The sequence below is a fragment of the Aedes aegypti genome, chromosome 3 (assembly GCF_002204515.2).
Source record: "Aedes aegypti strain LVP_AGWG chromosome 3, AaegL5.0 Primary Assembly, whole genome shotgun sequence".
NCBI classification, from domain to species: Eukaryota; Metazoa; Arthropoda; class Insecta; order Diptera; family Culicidae; genus Aedes; species Aedes aegypti.
In genome coordinates, this window is record NC_035109.1 from 224,594,146 (window position 1) to 224,610,087 (window position 15,942).

Genomic DNA, 15,942 nt, shown 5'->3' on the forward strand with positions numbered 1-15,942 from the left:
GCCAATTTTTCGTCTATTCTAGAATTCACTTAAACATATTATCACGAGCATATAAAATCAGCTATTCATTAAACTGAACAACAGGACATCCTTACAGCAGCTTTAGAACGTACAGAAATAAAATATGAATATAAAATCTTTTAATTTAAAACACATATTTGCTCTTCAACCCGGAATGTAGATTGGGTTCTGGTCATATTGCTCATTGGTGAATACGGTCGAGTCAATCGTTGATATCCGACAGCGGGGCATTAGCGTCCTCAGTCGCCCAAACGTAATCGATGTTTTCGATTCATCGGTCGTGAAGATGTAGAAGAAGCAATTGTTGATGTCCAACTTGTACAGATGTCTGAACTTATCCGGAAAACAGTCCAGCAATGAGATTTCCTGGAAAATCGACAATGTTAATTATCCACTAATGTTACTTATTATTATAAACTTACCGTCACAATTGTCCTAAGTTCAAGCTTCTGTAATGTCGAGAGTGCAGGGCATTTTAAGAATAGTTCATTCGATACAGACATATCACGAATAGTCAATGTTTTAAGGAGTGTTAGATGATCTAGAAATTCGAACGAATTTGATGATAATTCGTAGTCGAAATTCAATAGATTTAAGGTCCGTAGGTTCGTAAAAGTTTTGGCGATTTGATGTATGAATTGAGCGTGGTTCTTTTGCGAGCTACTGTAAGAAAGGGTCGTCAGATTGCGGAGATTTGTACATGGTAACGTGGCGTAATGTTTATAAGGCATCTGGAGCTCTTCGAGGTGAGGTAAATCCAAAAGAATAGGTTCTCCTGCAGTTGAACATCCTCGTAGATTTAGGTAACGAAGATCTTTGAATTTGGAAACAAATTCAACAATTGTCCAGTCTAGTATAATGTAATTTACAGAGAGATACTCTAAGTTTTCCGCGTACGTAAACACATTTAGATAGTTGTGCCGTAACATATTGCATTTGTCGACTACTTCCAGCTTTTTCAGTCCTCGTATTGAATCAATGAACACTTTTATTTCATGCCAACTGCTCACCAATGTGCGCGAAACAGTATATGGTAGATATTTATCATTCTCAATAGAAATGTTCAGCTTTTCCAGGTTACCGAAGCTACACAAGAACAACTGTGCAACCAAGTCTTTGGATTGAAAGGTAACCGTTAACTCCTTAAGCTGCTGACTAACTGCGTGTAGCAGATTACTGTCACTAGGATATCGGATCACCAAGTCCAGTGAACGAAGATTTGGAGTTTGAAGATGGCATGGTGTGTTTTGATAAAACGATAGTTTCAATTTCTCCAGTGTCTCACTTTCGATTTGCAACTCTCTGTTCAATGTTCTGAAACCTTCGTTGGCCAAGATGTTTAAACGTTTCAGATGTTTTAGCTTTGGTAGATTCACTATCACTAGGTTACAAAGTTGCTCGTGATCTGATCTCAGGAATAAATCAATGCACTCGACTACTGCTTCACCACTTGGAAAGGCCTCGTTAATTGTCGACAGGAGTTCGTCGGTATCGAGCATGGGGCTTGAGTGGAATTCAATGTTGCGTTGGGTGTTGATTAGACCGACTTCAACTCCTGAGAAGAATTGCACCTTCGTATAGTTATACAGAACCAATTTTGAATGACGTAGATAGCGGTCCGAATTAATGATTCCATTCCAGCGACGACATACCAGAGAGGCACGCTTACGATCATTCCATGTGAGAAAGTCGAATATGCAGCAAAGTACCTAAAACAAATCAATCGGTTAAAGTTTTTGTTTTGCTATGAACAATCGTAGGTAACATTTATTTTAGGTTTTGTTGTGGTGATTTAAACCGAATATGATACAGAAAACCACAATAAAACCAAAACTTTTACAAGGGATACCATACCTCGCTGGGAAAACTATTGATCTCCATTTGGTAGATCACTAACACCTTACGTGAGCACAGTCAAAAAACAAATAAGTCACTACGCGCTGACTCGTGTGGTGCTAACGGACTTGACGGGTACCGATAGTAAACATGCTGAATTGTCTCTGGATCGATTGAGCGATAAGATGCACTAGTAGCGATAGTTTCGTCAGTATTCAAAAACAAAAATAAACAGCTCTGGTAGACAAAATCCCGGGGAAAACAGATAAGTTGACCATGACCGTGCACCAGGTAATCAACAACACAGACATTTAGTTCGCTCATGTACCACGATGTGTTTGGTAACGCCTATCGCTGTGCTGCGTAGATGTAACGGTGACAGTACCTAACCGCATGTTCATGAAAGTGCCAACTTTTCGTTCACCGTTCGAAACACTCACATATACTTTCAAGCTCTGTCAGAAAAGCAGTGAACATCAGGTAAACGAGGGGTACTAACGGTCTGAATTCGGTTTTAACGCGTGGCTTTCCCATTCCCATGAAATGTTTTTTTTGTACCTTATGTGAATCGTAAATTGCTAACTTTTCTACCCTTTATGAGACTCGATTGATTTCCGTTTGTTTCTAGTTTAATGTATAAGGAGTAGAACGAATGTTATCAGAGAGCGTGGGTTAGATTTTATGCAATAAAATGTAGAATTTATAGAAAAAAAAACCAGCAAAAGAGCTTTCAGTTGAAACAAACACAATTATGTATCTAAAGTATTAGCATAAACTATACTTCTGAACAAATATCGATTGACTTTCATTAGTGCCGTAGTGTACGGTTGGCCAGGTTGGCACCCACCAAGGGCGCCAGCCTTCAGGGGTGCCAAAACCCGTGATGCATTTGACAAAATTTTGGAAATAAGGGCGCCAAATAAAAAATACCAATATTCATAATTTGTAAATATCTGAATGAATTTTTTTAACTTTTTATATAGACATGTGGAACGTTTAATGAAGTTTACTTCATAATTATATAATTTTAGAATTTAGCCTACGAATATGTTACGTATCCAACTTTATCAAAGTTGTTTACACATACATTTAATTTGTAATTTGATAGGTATGAAATTCAAAAAGATAATCAACATTTTTTTATTCAGTGGGCTTATTTTACAAGCCCTACCACAGTGATGAACAAGACAAACGAGTTAAAAACCACCAAAATAAAGGACAAATTAAATAACAGCTTTGAAAAATAACGCTACCTGTTCCACGTATGTTATAATATTTATCAAGCAAAACTTTATCTCTGTCAAACTTGGAGAAAAGTTGTTACATTACAGTAAAGTTCGTCAAGTACAACTTCTTCTTCTTGGTATCATGTCCTCATTGGGACTAAGCCTGCTTCTCAGTTTAGTGTTCAATGAGCACTTCCACAGTTATTAACTGGAAGCTATCTTTGCCAGGGAAATTACCCCGTATAGGCCTGAGTGAAAGAAAAATTACTAAAACTCTCACCGCTCAGCGAATACTTAACGGATTTCAATTATTTTTTGTCAGTATACTCGTACACATATCACATATTTCCAAAGGTTGTCAAAGAATCTCGGGAATGTTCATGTGACCGGAGTTATTGCGGTGGATCACTGGGTCAGGTCGGGTGATAAAGGGTTCTGTGCTTCTGTGCCCCTGGAGGTAGACAAATTTCAAGTCACACATAACTTCCAGAATCGGCTATAATGTGGCCACTATATCATGGAGTTGTAAGAAAAACGCATCAGCATCTGATAGTCGATTAAATTGAATAATTATGTCAACTGCATTTGATTGAACCTACTAATGACCATTTTCGGGTCCCCGGGATGCCTCAAACTTATGATAAAGTGCACAATTTGTATCTTCACATCTGTGTCATGCTTATGGGAACGCATTTTAGTGAACTATTATGTTCGATCTATACTTTTAGAGATTTGAAACGGTTTAGCACCAAACAAATCTAGTGCCGGTTCTTCAGGGCATCAAGTCCGAGTGGCCGCATCTGGTACTCTCTAAATGGTTCAGAACTATCAATTTTTAATGTTGAACATCAGATCTTAATGATTTATGCAAAATATAACTAATGCCATTGGAAATAAATAATGATAACTTGACATGTCCCAAAAAATCGCCTTTTTCTACCCGACTTGACCCAGTGACCCATTGCAATAACTCCGGTTATAGGAGTATTCGCGAGTACCTCCGGCCACTTCTAGAAACTAGATATGTGGGCCAGTATACTGACAAAAAAAAAATTTGAATCCGTTAAGTATTCGCTGAGTGGTAAGGGTTTTAGAATTTTTGCTTTCACTCAGGCCTATTATATTATATTATGCCCATAAAAGCATAACTGCCCCATATTGATTTTCGAACCAACACCTTATTCCATTGCATTATTCTTGTTTTACTATACACTTTACTATGCACACGAAATGTAACACACTTTGTTTGAAAACATTGTGGAAAAATATGATGTACGCGTAGTCCCATATTGGAAAATAAAGGCATAACAGTCTCTATATGAACTATGAACCCCAATAGCACCAGCAATACTAAAAATATCTTCAATTTTATATTTTTTGCTGATTAATGGAAGCAAAATTAGAAATATGTGCGGTTATGCTAAATAAATATTGAATGCGGAAGTGTACAAAAAAATTATGAACATTTGTATGAGAAGGCAAGCTTCAAACTTTGACTGTCATTTTCTCAATGCCTACGTTTTCCATATGGGACAGTTATGCCTTTATGGGCAGTTATACGGGTTAAGAAAATTTCCATTGCGAAAAGATCGTAGACCGACCGAGAATCGAACCAAGACACATTCAGCATGGCTTTGCTTTGTAGCCGTGGACTCTAACCACTCGGCTAAGGAAGATTGGATCAACCTAATTCCTAATAATTTGAGTTGATATCGATGAAAAGGTGATGCGTTGGGACCGACATTTTTGGAGGATTTGCCGTACAGTAAAGATCTGGTCCGTTGTCGATCGGCCGTCAACGAAGCCGGCTTGATAACTTCCCACGAACTCGTTTACTACAGGTGACAGAATACGGAAGATGATCTGGGATAATTCTTTGTAGGTTGCATTTAGAATGGTGATCGCTCGAAATTTCTCAGAATATAACTTGTCGCCTTTTTTGTAGATGGGGCATAGTACCCCTTTCTTCCACTCCACCGGTAGCTGATCTATTTCCCAGATTGTGCTTATTAGCCGGTGTAGACAAATGGCCAGCCTCTCCGGGCCCATCTTTATGAGTTCAGCTCCGATACCATCCTTAACAGCAGCATTATTGTCCTTGAGCTGGTGAATGGCATCCTTAAACTCTTTAAAAGTAGGGGCTGGTTGGTTTCCAACGCCCGCAGTACTGACGAAGGCATTTCCTCCGTTGTTCCGTCCTTCATTGCCTGTGCTCTCAGCGCCATTCAGGTACTCGTCGAAGTGCTGCTTCAACCTTTCGATCACCTCTCGCTCGTTTGTCAAAATGCTCCCATCCTTAACCTTGCACATCGCGGCACGAAGCAGCCGTTGTGGGATGCGTTGAGCTTCTGATAAAACTTACGTGTTTCTTGAGATCGGCACAGATATTCTATCTCCTCGCATTCCGTCTTCTCCAGGCGGCGTTTTTTTTTTCACCCGAAGGAGGTGGGTCTGCTGTTCCCGTTTCCATCTATAATGCTTCACGTTCTGCCGAGTCCCTTGCTGCAGCATGACCGCCCGCACTGCATTCTTCTCCTCCAGAATCTACATTCCTCGTCGAACCAATCGTTCCGTCGACTCCGTCCCACGTACCCGACGTTGTTCTCAGCTGCATTGTTGATGGCTGCCAGCACTGTTCTCCAGCAGTCCTCAAGAGGGGCTTCATCCAGCTCACCCTCTTCCGGTAATGCAGCCTCGAGGTGCTGCGCGTATGCAGTTGCTACATCCGGTTGTTTGAGCGGCCGTCAGTACCGTACGTTGTCAACGACGGAGAGTTTTGGGCTCAGTTTAACCATCACCAGATAGTGGTCAGAGTCGATGTTAGCGCCACGATATGTCCTGACGTCGATAATGTCGGAGAAGTGCCGTCCATCAATCAGAACGTGGTCGATTTGTGATTCTGTCTGTCGGTCTGAACTCCTCCTCCTGGCCAACTTGAGCGTTTAGATCTCCTATGATGATTTTGACATCATGGCTTGGGCAGCTGTCGTACTCGCGTTCGAGCTGCGTGTAAAAAACGTCTTTATCATCATCAGTGCTTACGGAGTAAGGGCTGTGCACGTTTATTATGCTGATGTTGAAGAACCGGCTTTTGAGCCTCAACTTGCACATTCTCTCATTGATCGGCCACCACCCGATCATCCTTCACGCCTTAGACGGACCTAGCAACAGATGACAAACACGCGCTAGACACAATCGTAGCACCCGCCGGTCAACAAACTCATTAGAATCAGGTCACCGTATCATATCACCGCTATTGGAATCGTTAATTGGAAACATGCGAAGACATCGTAAAACCGCGAGCCATGACAACCGATAAGAGGAAACCACAATAGCTGATATTTGCATACCAACCTTTTGTATAATAGCTAGGCCTCTTTCTCATTCCAAACAGACTAGAAGTTAGGTAGGCTAGCTACTTAAAGCTAGATTAGTGTTAAGTATTGAATAGTGAACTGTGTTAGTTTTTAAGTTAAAAGAAATAAAGTATTTTTTTATGCATCCAGCATATAAAAAGTCTAACTCGCGCCTCTGCATATCATCCATCACTATAAAAGCTGTTCCCAGCTCGTGTGTGTTGCCGCAGCTCTGGTCACCTCTAAACGTTCGCATCATTGATCCCTTCCAACACACTTCCTGCAACGCTACGATGCCGAATCCGCGGTTCTTCAGCACGTCGGCGAGTATGCGTGTGCTCCCGATGAAGTTGAGAGATTTACAGTTCCGCGTACCGAGTTTTCAATCGTCCCTTTACATCGCTGTGGTCTTCGTCGATTGTCTCGGTTCGTATTCTCTCGTTGATTATTCATAGCTTGATATTTTTACGGCTGGCTTGCAGGGCCTGACACCAACCCCTTAGATTTCCGGAGGACCATTCCCCCTAAATGTTCGGAGGACCATAGTGCGCAGTTTAGCTTGGAGTCCTCCTCTGGCCGTCGGACGATGATCAGCCGCCCCTGACATGGGGAACAGACGTTGTTGTGAGCCACTCCTAACATGGAGTACAGACGCTCAAGGTGAGTGTGACAAAATCTAAAATAAAAATAAAAAAATGTTGCTTTAGGACCCTATTAAAACAAAAGCATTAAACGAGCTCACCAAATTGTTCAAATCATCCATCTGTAGCTACTTTAAACAACACATGCTGTTACACACATTACACATTACACATAACACATTACACTTTACACATTACACATTACACATTACACATTACACATTACACAGTACACAAAAGCAAGATATCACTCCGGCGACGCTAAAACTTGAACTCGATTTCACTGAGAACGTGTGCAAACTAAAACTTCGGCTACATGACAACGCAAAAAAAAACGATTTTTCTGGTTGAGAGGTCAAAACTCAAACCCTTAAAGCACAAATCTAGAGAACCAAACAGCGGTTTAGGAAAACCTGACAGATTGGTCACCATCAACGAGTGAGCATTCGATCAAGCCCTCAGCCCGATCTGCTGTCCGGCACTCCAGACCTGTGCTCCTGAGTGATGTTCGGCTGATGATGCATCTTCGCCTTCTGCTTAGGCTTTAAGACACTTTTTTTTACACTGTACCAGCCGTTCCACCAGCCAAAACTAATAATTTGCGGAGACGATGAAAACGTGACAGATGAATTTTCAACACATCCATTCGCGCGCTGCCTACTGCGATCAGTCAGTTATCATAGAACAGATTGTTTGTAAGCGTCTCAAAATGATAAAATTAAAAAGAATAAGTCAATGTTTTTATAGTGCAAAAAACAATCCTTTAATAAATTCATCAATTGCATTGTCATACTTCTGTTTTTTTTTGCTTAAACGATTAAATGATTAATTGATTTTTTTTTATTTCGTTAAGCAAGCTATGGGTCCCGCACAACAAGAGCGTTGTTCGTACATATATGAGCAATTCTCGCTGAAATCAGGCCGCCATCGGCAATCGGCGAATTCCAATTTTATGTCGAAAATCCAAGATGGCCGCCAGATTTTATCACTCAAAATAACACTCTCATTCTTCGCTCGACTTGAATAAACCACCAACGATTGAAAACTTGTTTCTTTGTTGTACAAAAAATAATGCTTGCATTGATTGCACTCGCCATATACGTCAAAATCGTGGAACATGATTTAGAAAATCGTTCATTTCATAGGGTAAATACAATTGCTCACCTAGTTTTTGTAGTCTATCCTACGCAATTTTTCCTCAGCTTTCTGATGGTGATCTCGGAATTCAAAACGAGCGGTGCGCAAAAATGTTGGTATTGAGCCGCTGGTCCAACCGACTGCTTAGTCCCGATCATCACCCCTAGTGGCTTGTTGAACGCCAAGAATCGGTTTGAGTGTACCGGTCTCTCCTGCACGGTTCCAAATCGTCACGGCTAACCGTAAATGAGAGAAGCCGTTTTTCTTCACGGATCCCTCTCGAAAGCTTCGGAAATTTCAGCGATCAGACACACCAGGCCCAGATAGCCGTAGCGGTAAACGCGCAGCTATTCAGCAAGACCATGCTGAGGGTCGTGGGTTCGAATCCCACCGGTCGAGGATCTTTTCGGGTTGGAAATTTTCTCGACTTCCCAGGGCATAAAGTATCTTCGTACCTGCCACACGATATACGCATGCAAAAATGGTCATTGGCATAGTAAGCTCTCAGTTAAAAACTGTGGAAGTGCTCATAAGAACACTAAGCTGAGAAGCAGGCTCTGTCCCAGTGGGGACGTAACGCCAGAAAGAAGAAGAAGAAGAAGAAGAACACACCATCCTCTAATTGTTAATGACGAAGAGATCTGCGTATCTCCATCTATTTGCCAGAAGATTCCAAAAAAGAAACCCACCAAGAAGATTCCAAAAAAGAAACCCACCAACAGTGAGTATCCGTGGTTGCCCGCACAGTAAGCCATTCGCCACGTGCCTCATCGTCTGCTCCTGCCACTTACCTCCAAGCCACCGCCGTCATTGCTGAGAATCCCATATCCAGTCGGCCACCCGCCGTTAAGCCGTCAAGCCACCCGCCATCGTCCACTCGCCACCAATAGCGAATAAATTCTCAATAAATTCTTTGTTGCCAAATAGCCCTTTCTCTGCTTAACAACTTTGCCGAAGACACCAGCCTTCTAACCAGCGTTGCCAACCTTCCAGATTTGTCTGGAATATTCCAGATTTATGAGGTTCCATTTTACAAAAATCTGGAAGATCCAGATAATATTTTTTGTGAATTTGTAAGGTTTTGTAAATAATTTATAAGGTTCTCCATATACGACATTTTTTCCAGACAAATTTTCAAAATCTTCCAGACTTTTGAAAAATCGACTTGGCATCCCTGCTTCTAACTCATCAGAATCTTGAGATATATAAAAAAGATCGAAGGAAATTTGTTACTAGCACCACCTAGCGGATAAACTCTCAATTAGTGTTGGTACTGCAAGGTAGTCCTTGATCTGCTGAACAACTTTGCCGAAGACATCAACCTTCTAGCTCATTAGGATCTTGAGATATAGAAGATTGAAGAAAATTTGTAACTAACGCTTCATAGCGGAGAAATTCTCAATCAGATAGCTCTTGGTTTGCTCAACAACTTTGCCAAAGACACCAACCTTATAGCTCGTCAGTATCTTGAGATAAAAAAGATTAAAGAAAATTTGTTACTAGCACCACCTAGCAAATACATTCTCAACTAGTTTTGGTACTGCCGGATAGCCTTTGATCTGCTGAACAACTTTGCTGAAGACACCAACATTCTAGCTCATCTGGGTCGTGAGATATCCATTGGATAGATGATGCGACCAGTTTTGGTACCCCAAGACAATCCGGAATAACTTTGGAACCATTTGGACTATATTCCCAAGTTTCCTGGACCATAAAGAGAAAAGTTATTCGGGAAGTTTCAACAAAATCCATCGAAAAACAAAAAAGTTATGCACAGTTTAGTGTGATTTTTGCATGTGAAAAGTATGTTGGCTAGATGGAGGCTGACTAACATTAATTCCCATCTCCGATAACCGTAAGGACGTGGCCGACACCGCTATTGATTTTTCCTTTTAATTTGAGCTTTCGATTTTTGCACAATAAGAATGGTAAGCTAATCCCTAGCCCCACTTTTTAGATCTCTGTGCTACTTCGATTGTATGGTCATCTATGCTTATGCTCATCCTCGTGTTCATGCTGTACTATTATTGAATATTTGACTGAAATTTTTGAAAGATAGAAGAATGCTGAAGGAAACACAAAAACGCAATTTTGTGCGCTCGCTTGTGAGCTATAGAGCTCCACTGGTTTTCGACGAACTTGAGACAAACCTAATTAGATGAAGTAGTTACTACAATATGATTAACACTAATCAGATTAATCCAAAAGTCACCTAACTGTTATAGTAGTAATACTATTAATAAACCAGGTAAAGTCTAGAATTGGGTTCAGTGGTTTTGTGGAGAATCGTGAGTTAGTTGGCTGTACGCTGTGGAAGATGTTCTGGGAACCCTAAACGTTCAGGGCTAATGATTGATGAAAAAACCTCTACAGAACGTCCGGCAATGTGGTGATGCAGGTAATATATACACTACCGTGCATAAGTTATGGTTCACCCCCTAAAAAACATACAAAAGTGTTCAGTCCATATCTCTGGAATTACACGTCCAATTGAAACTCTCTTATCCCCATTCGAAAGGCAATGAGTTATTCTTACTTCGTATGTATTTTTCCAAAAACATTTTTTAAATTTGCTTAATTTTTACTTAAAGTTTTGACAGTTTTCAAAAAACACACTGAAAAAAATAGGTAATTTCCTCAGCATTGAATCGACCAAAATTTTAAAACAAGGTGTCATTAGAATCGTAATCTTATATTCTTTAGAAAGTACTCACGAAATTTTTGCGGAAAAATCTGAAAACTATTCAAAATCAATGAAACAGTCATTCAAGTCATCGTGCAAAAGTTTGGGAATAACTCTTTGCCTTTCGAATGCGGCTAAGAGAGTTTCAAGTGGACGTGTTGTAACCGTTCAAATTCCACGAGGTTTTGCATAAACTCGGTGGCTTAGGCGCCACTCCCGGAAACCGAGAGACCACCGGTCGTTTTCAACTTTGCCCGACTACTTTGAGACTTTTTCCTCAGGGGACTCGTGAACGGCTTTACTATCTTCTCTCTCACCTTGACGAACCTTCTAACTTCACGCCCAAAAGTTTACCTTCGACCCACAAAAAGTTTTACCCCAAGACCTTAAACTCGTTCAACCCGATCGTAACCTAAATGGAGTTTGGAAGTCTGAAAGGCCAACCTACCAGAAAACGAAAAACTAAATATCTGTAAAAGGGTGAATTCTTCGAATTGCCCAAAACGGAAAATCAATCAGCTTTCAGAACTTCAACTACTCTTTATTCACGGAAACTCATTCGGGTTGGACCTATTTACTGACGGGTATTAAGGGAAACTATCATGGCCATGAAAAAGGTTTCCACGTACCTGCGCAGGATTTTCGGTGACTCGATGACGTCTGACGTATCCGGCGGTTGCCGGCGAAGGACGGTCGTCGTTTGATCGCTCCTCGGAGCAATGGCGGGAACATTGCTTGTCCGCTGACGCTGCTGTAATGGCGGCAGCGACGAAGGGTCTGAGCTCGGGGAGTATGGCCGAATTAACGTTGCGGAGGAGGTGGAGGCTGGACGGAAGGCTTCCGATTTGGTCTTCTTCGAGAGCCGCAACGACGGATTGTCGTGCTTCCCGGGGTTTGACCGCCTCTTCAGGGTCAAGGCCAGCGTACCGACGCACGGCTTTGCCTTGGGGGCTCTGACCGCACGCGATGAAATGAAACCCCTCACCTTCAGATTTGGTCCGATCCGGCGTACGATAATTGGCGACGTACGGGGATCGCGCTCTCGGACTCCGTTCACCGGGGTTGTAGCGTAAGGTGAACTAACGACGGTTTTTGGTTTGGAGAACTTCGTTCGAAGGGTTGACGAACTTCACCTCCCTCCGTTTAACTACCTTATAGGCGGGCCTTAGTGGATCTCGAGCTCAAATGTTTGACGATGATGGCGTCGGAAACGCCACGGGTAAACCCCAAATTGACTCCACTTGTCGAAACTCTCAACCAGCCCGTAATACAAAAAGCGCCTAAGCGCTGGGAAGTCCAACGCGAATGGCACAAATTAATATATAGTCAAGAAACAAATTTCAAATCTAAAAATTACCTTTTTGTACGAATAATCTCAAGCACGAATAGAAGATTCGCGGGACCAAGGTCAAAACGACCGGAAACACGTACAATTTACTACAAATACACAAAAGACACAAAAAACCGTTTTAAACACTTCACTAAAATTCACCTTTCTACACAAAACTACCTTCGGTACGTTAACGAAGGGCACAGAAAAATGTAATAACTCGAAACATAAAAACCGCGATAACTTCTATACTCCAGCCTAGTTAAGAACGAAATGATCGAGCTTAAGTCTTTTTTGCTTAAAGAAATCTACATTGAACAATCCCCTTTTTGTCTACAGAATCGCGCCAACGAATATTTCGAATGGCGATCTTAGCGCTTCTGTAGGTTCGTCAAGATGGTGTATATGAGTTACATATTAGACTGGCCCAGCTCAGTATGGGAGAAAAATAAAGTTGTATGATTCCACGGGGCACCCCCCAGGATTATATCTTGGGGTTAGAGGAAGCCTTTCTGAAAAATTCAGCTCATTTGGTCGTTCCATGAGCTGGCGCATTTGAATTGAAGTTAATATGGGATTTTCAGCTCAAACATATGAGCCACAGCACAGCATCTACTGTTTGGTTCAGGAAAATTGATGATCGCGTTCAATTGGACCCAGAATGTCAAAAACACTACTTGATATAATAGCGAAGAATATTGTAGAAGATTGTACCACGATCAAATTGAATAAAGTTGGTGTTTTAACCATCTGAAGTATATCATGCAATACTGCTTGTATTTCTTCAACATAGCTTGGAGGTAACCACTAAGCGCATCATAGCCACCTATGACGCTGGGCGAGCTGAGGCACATGTCGCATGCATATAAGTGACTGTACGGGAGTGCTGATCTAAGCCTAACTTTCAACAACTGAAAAAGTAATGAAAATGAGATTAAATCCAGATACAACCTTCTGCAATTATGTTCATTAGGGTATCAACTAGTGTATTTGTCATTCTGGGCTTATTTGAACGCGAACAATTAGTATACGGAACGAAACAGTGACATAGGGTCAATTTTCAATATATTTGAGACGAATATCCCATACAAACTTCATAACGATTGCGCCAGCTGGTGGAGCAACCAATTGAGTTGAAATTTTGAGAGAGCGTTTTTCTTACCCTAAGGCTCATATCTAGGGGGTGCCCCGTTAAGTTTTACAACTTTTTTGTTTAAGGGCCAGTCTATTACATATATTCAGGAGCCATTACTGCACTCACTACGTCCTTTTATGGCATACATTTAGCCTAGACACAAACCAATTACATGCAGTTTCTATTTCACGTTCCCATGAAGCAAAGTTAAAATGAAAATTCAAAACTAAATCCAAGATACTTTTCGTCGATATTTACAGATAGTTATATTATTTCACAAATTTTATTTGACAATTTCAAACTATAATTTTACTTAAAAAGAGAAAAACGTCAAACCGTTTTTCTGTTACTTCAATTTAAACTAAAATTCAAAATATTATCTTGAACTCAACGAATCCAAAGCAAAATTGTTTGGCTTAAAAAGAAAAAACGTCCCAACGTTACAGTGTAATTCCAGAGATATGGACTGAACACTTTTGTATGTTTTTTAGGGGGTGAACCATAACTTATGCACGGGAGTGTACATGTAGCCAATGAGGTACGAGTTAAGTGTGTATCGGAATACAACCCCACAGCGTGCCAAGCAAATAAAACTATTGTTCATTTTATCGTTTATTCGTTACTTAACAATTATTTTCTTTAAATTAAAGAAATCTTACTACAAAGCAATTTACATCGACAATTGTAATTTAGAATATTTTCACAACAGAAAACAGAACAGGTTAAAAATAAACCATTCAAAAAATATACTGAAAACAAATTAATACCATAAGAGAGAACATTTAGTTTCTAACTTTCACAGCACTCAGTCTTCCCGGTATGCTTCGTTCGTGTAGGCCGCCTTTGGAGCTTCCAATCCCTTCTCCAACGGACCTTGATCGAGCTTCGATGGAACGTCGTCCATCTTATCAATGTCCGGTTTCTTCATATCACCCGATTCGATATCCTTGTGGTCGTCCTCCGAGTAGTGATAGCGAGCTGCAAGGATCATGAAGAGCGCCATATCCAGGAACATCAGCACCGCAAACAAGAAGAACTCGACCGATTGAGATTCGACGAATTTGGCCTCGGCAATAAACACGACCAGCATGTTTCCGATTGCAACCGTCAGCAACCAGAAGGCTTGAATGACGGACTTCATACTCTCGGGCGCTTGCGAGTAGGAGAACTGTAGACCAGTGATTGAGAACATCACTTCTCCGGCTGTGATGACCACGTACTGCGGTACCAGCCAGAGCATGTGCAGAGAGTTGGAGGGAGTTACGGTGTGTCTTTGAAGTTTCTGAAAATAAAAAGAAACGTGTTAGCGTGAAAATGTTGGACGCTAAATTCATGCCACATCTTAAAAGTAGAAGAAAGAAATGAAAAATATTTGAGACTAGTGATGATTTTAAAATAAATTTGAGCTTAACATTACTAAACAACGCAAACATAAACGTTTGTTTATGTTGTAAACCAATTAAGTTTCATGTTCACAAAAACACAAAGTTAAAAAGCAGAACTTTTTCAGCTCTAATTTGAAACTAAATATAATGGAGAAAGCTTTGCGAAGGCCCAAGCTGACGTATTCGGTTTCGCGCGCTTGCTGCTATTTCAACAGTAGGATCTTAAAACTTTTGATAATATTTTGTTTTTGATCGATAACACGATAGAGTGCCTCTGAGTCTTGCCTCATGAAATTTCCGGCCCAAATAACAGCTGTATCACATTTAAACTTTAGTTTTAAAAATGGGTAGGGTTAAAGCTCCGGTTTTGGCCAGCCAAATGGAAAATGTCTTTAAAAAATTATGGAAAGCACTATTTATACTACAAATATGTCAAACGCAAGCTTTCAATCCAAAGTATGAATGAAAATATCGGAACTGAGCTGATACCATTGTTTTGCTTTGAAAATCTCGTTGGTCAATATAGGCCAACAAAACCAGTTTCGGCCAGAGATTTAACTTCGGTTCCTAAATCACAATAACTTCCTATAAGAGTGGCCAAATTAGGAGTAACCTGGCCAGATTAGATGTATGGGAGTTGAAATTATAAAAAAAGGATTATTTTTCGTATGTTTTGTATCAATTCGGAATACAGTACTGACCCGATTTTGTCAGCCCCCGATTTTATCAGCCTTTTTTAAATTTGTCAAAAAAATTGTTATCGTCATGTTTTTCCACGTTTACATTTAAATTAATGATGATGTTTGATGTCATGCACGCATGGGCGTAGCCAGAAGGGGCAATGGGAATGCCTTATATTAAGAGTTAAAAATCGATATTACCAATATAAGGGAGGGGGAGCCCTTGATAAAAAAAAACTGGCTACGCCCATGTCCATCGCTATTTTGAGCGTGCAGCTCGTGCAAATCGTCCTCGCGATTTCACGTTTTAATGTGTTGAACGCTTGGACAAGCAGTATTGGCGCTTCTTCCAGAACGGCCGTAACTCACCCAACCAAGTCTAGTTTTCGCCGCCACTGGCTCCTGTTCACGACCTTCTCGTAGCTTCAGCGTGGTTTCCAGCCTGGTATTGTCAAGACCTATCAAGATGCCCGGTTTTGCGTTCTCAAAACTCTCAAATGGTATTCCATTCA

The 15,942-nt window shown here is 40.8% G+C and overlaps 2 protein-coding genes across 3 annotated transcripts in view; both read right to left on the bottom strand.

Moving 5' to 3' along the window:
- Positions 1 to 2,199, bottom strand: LOC5570570. Its single transcript, XM_021852254.1, has 3 exons — positions 1,876 to 2,199; positions 444 to 1,730; positions 1 to 387 (listed from the first exon to the last, which is right to left on the bottom strand). The coding sequence occupies exons 1-3, from the start codon at positions 1,900 to 1,902 to the stop codon at positions 166 to 168; spliced, it is 1,536 nt and encodes a 511-aa protein (XP_021707946.1). The 5' UTR covers positions 1,903 to 2,199; the 3' UTR covers positions 1 to 165.
- Positions 2,200 to 13,959: 11,760 nt separating this feature from the next.
- The window catches only part of LOC5570568 (peptide transporter family 1), a 107,507-nt gene continuing 105,524 nt past the window's right edge, over positions 13,960 to 15,942 (bottom strand). For both annotated transcript variants that reach the window (XM_021849499.1, XM_001653186.2), the window contains one exon: positions 13,960 to 14,647. In XM_021849499.1, the coding sequence (XP_021705191.1) occupies positions 14,171 to 14,647 (477 nt within the window). In that variant the 3' untranslated portion in view covers positions 13,960 to 14,170. The remainder of the gene's footprint in view (positions 14,648 to 15,942) is intronic.

Coding starts and splice junctions, on each gene's coding strand:
- LOC5570570 (XM_021852254.1), bottom strand. CDS start 1,902: ATGGAGATCAATAGTTTTCCCAGCGAG. Junction 1,731..1,875: donor TCAATAGTTTTCCCAGCGAG/GTATGGTATCCC, acceptor GATTTGTTTTAG/GTACTTTGCTGCATATTCGA. Junction 388..443: donor AACTTAGGACAATTGTGACG/GTAAGTTTATAA, acceptor TCGATTTTCCAG/GAAATCTCATTGCTGGACTG.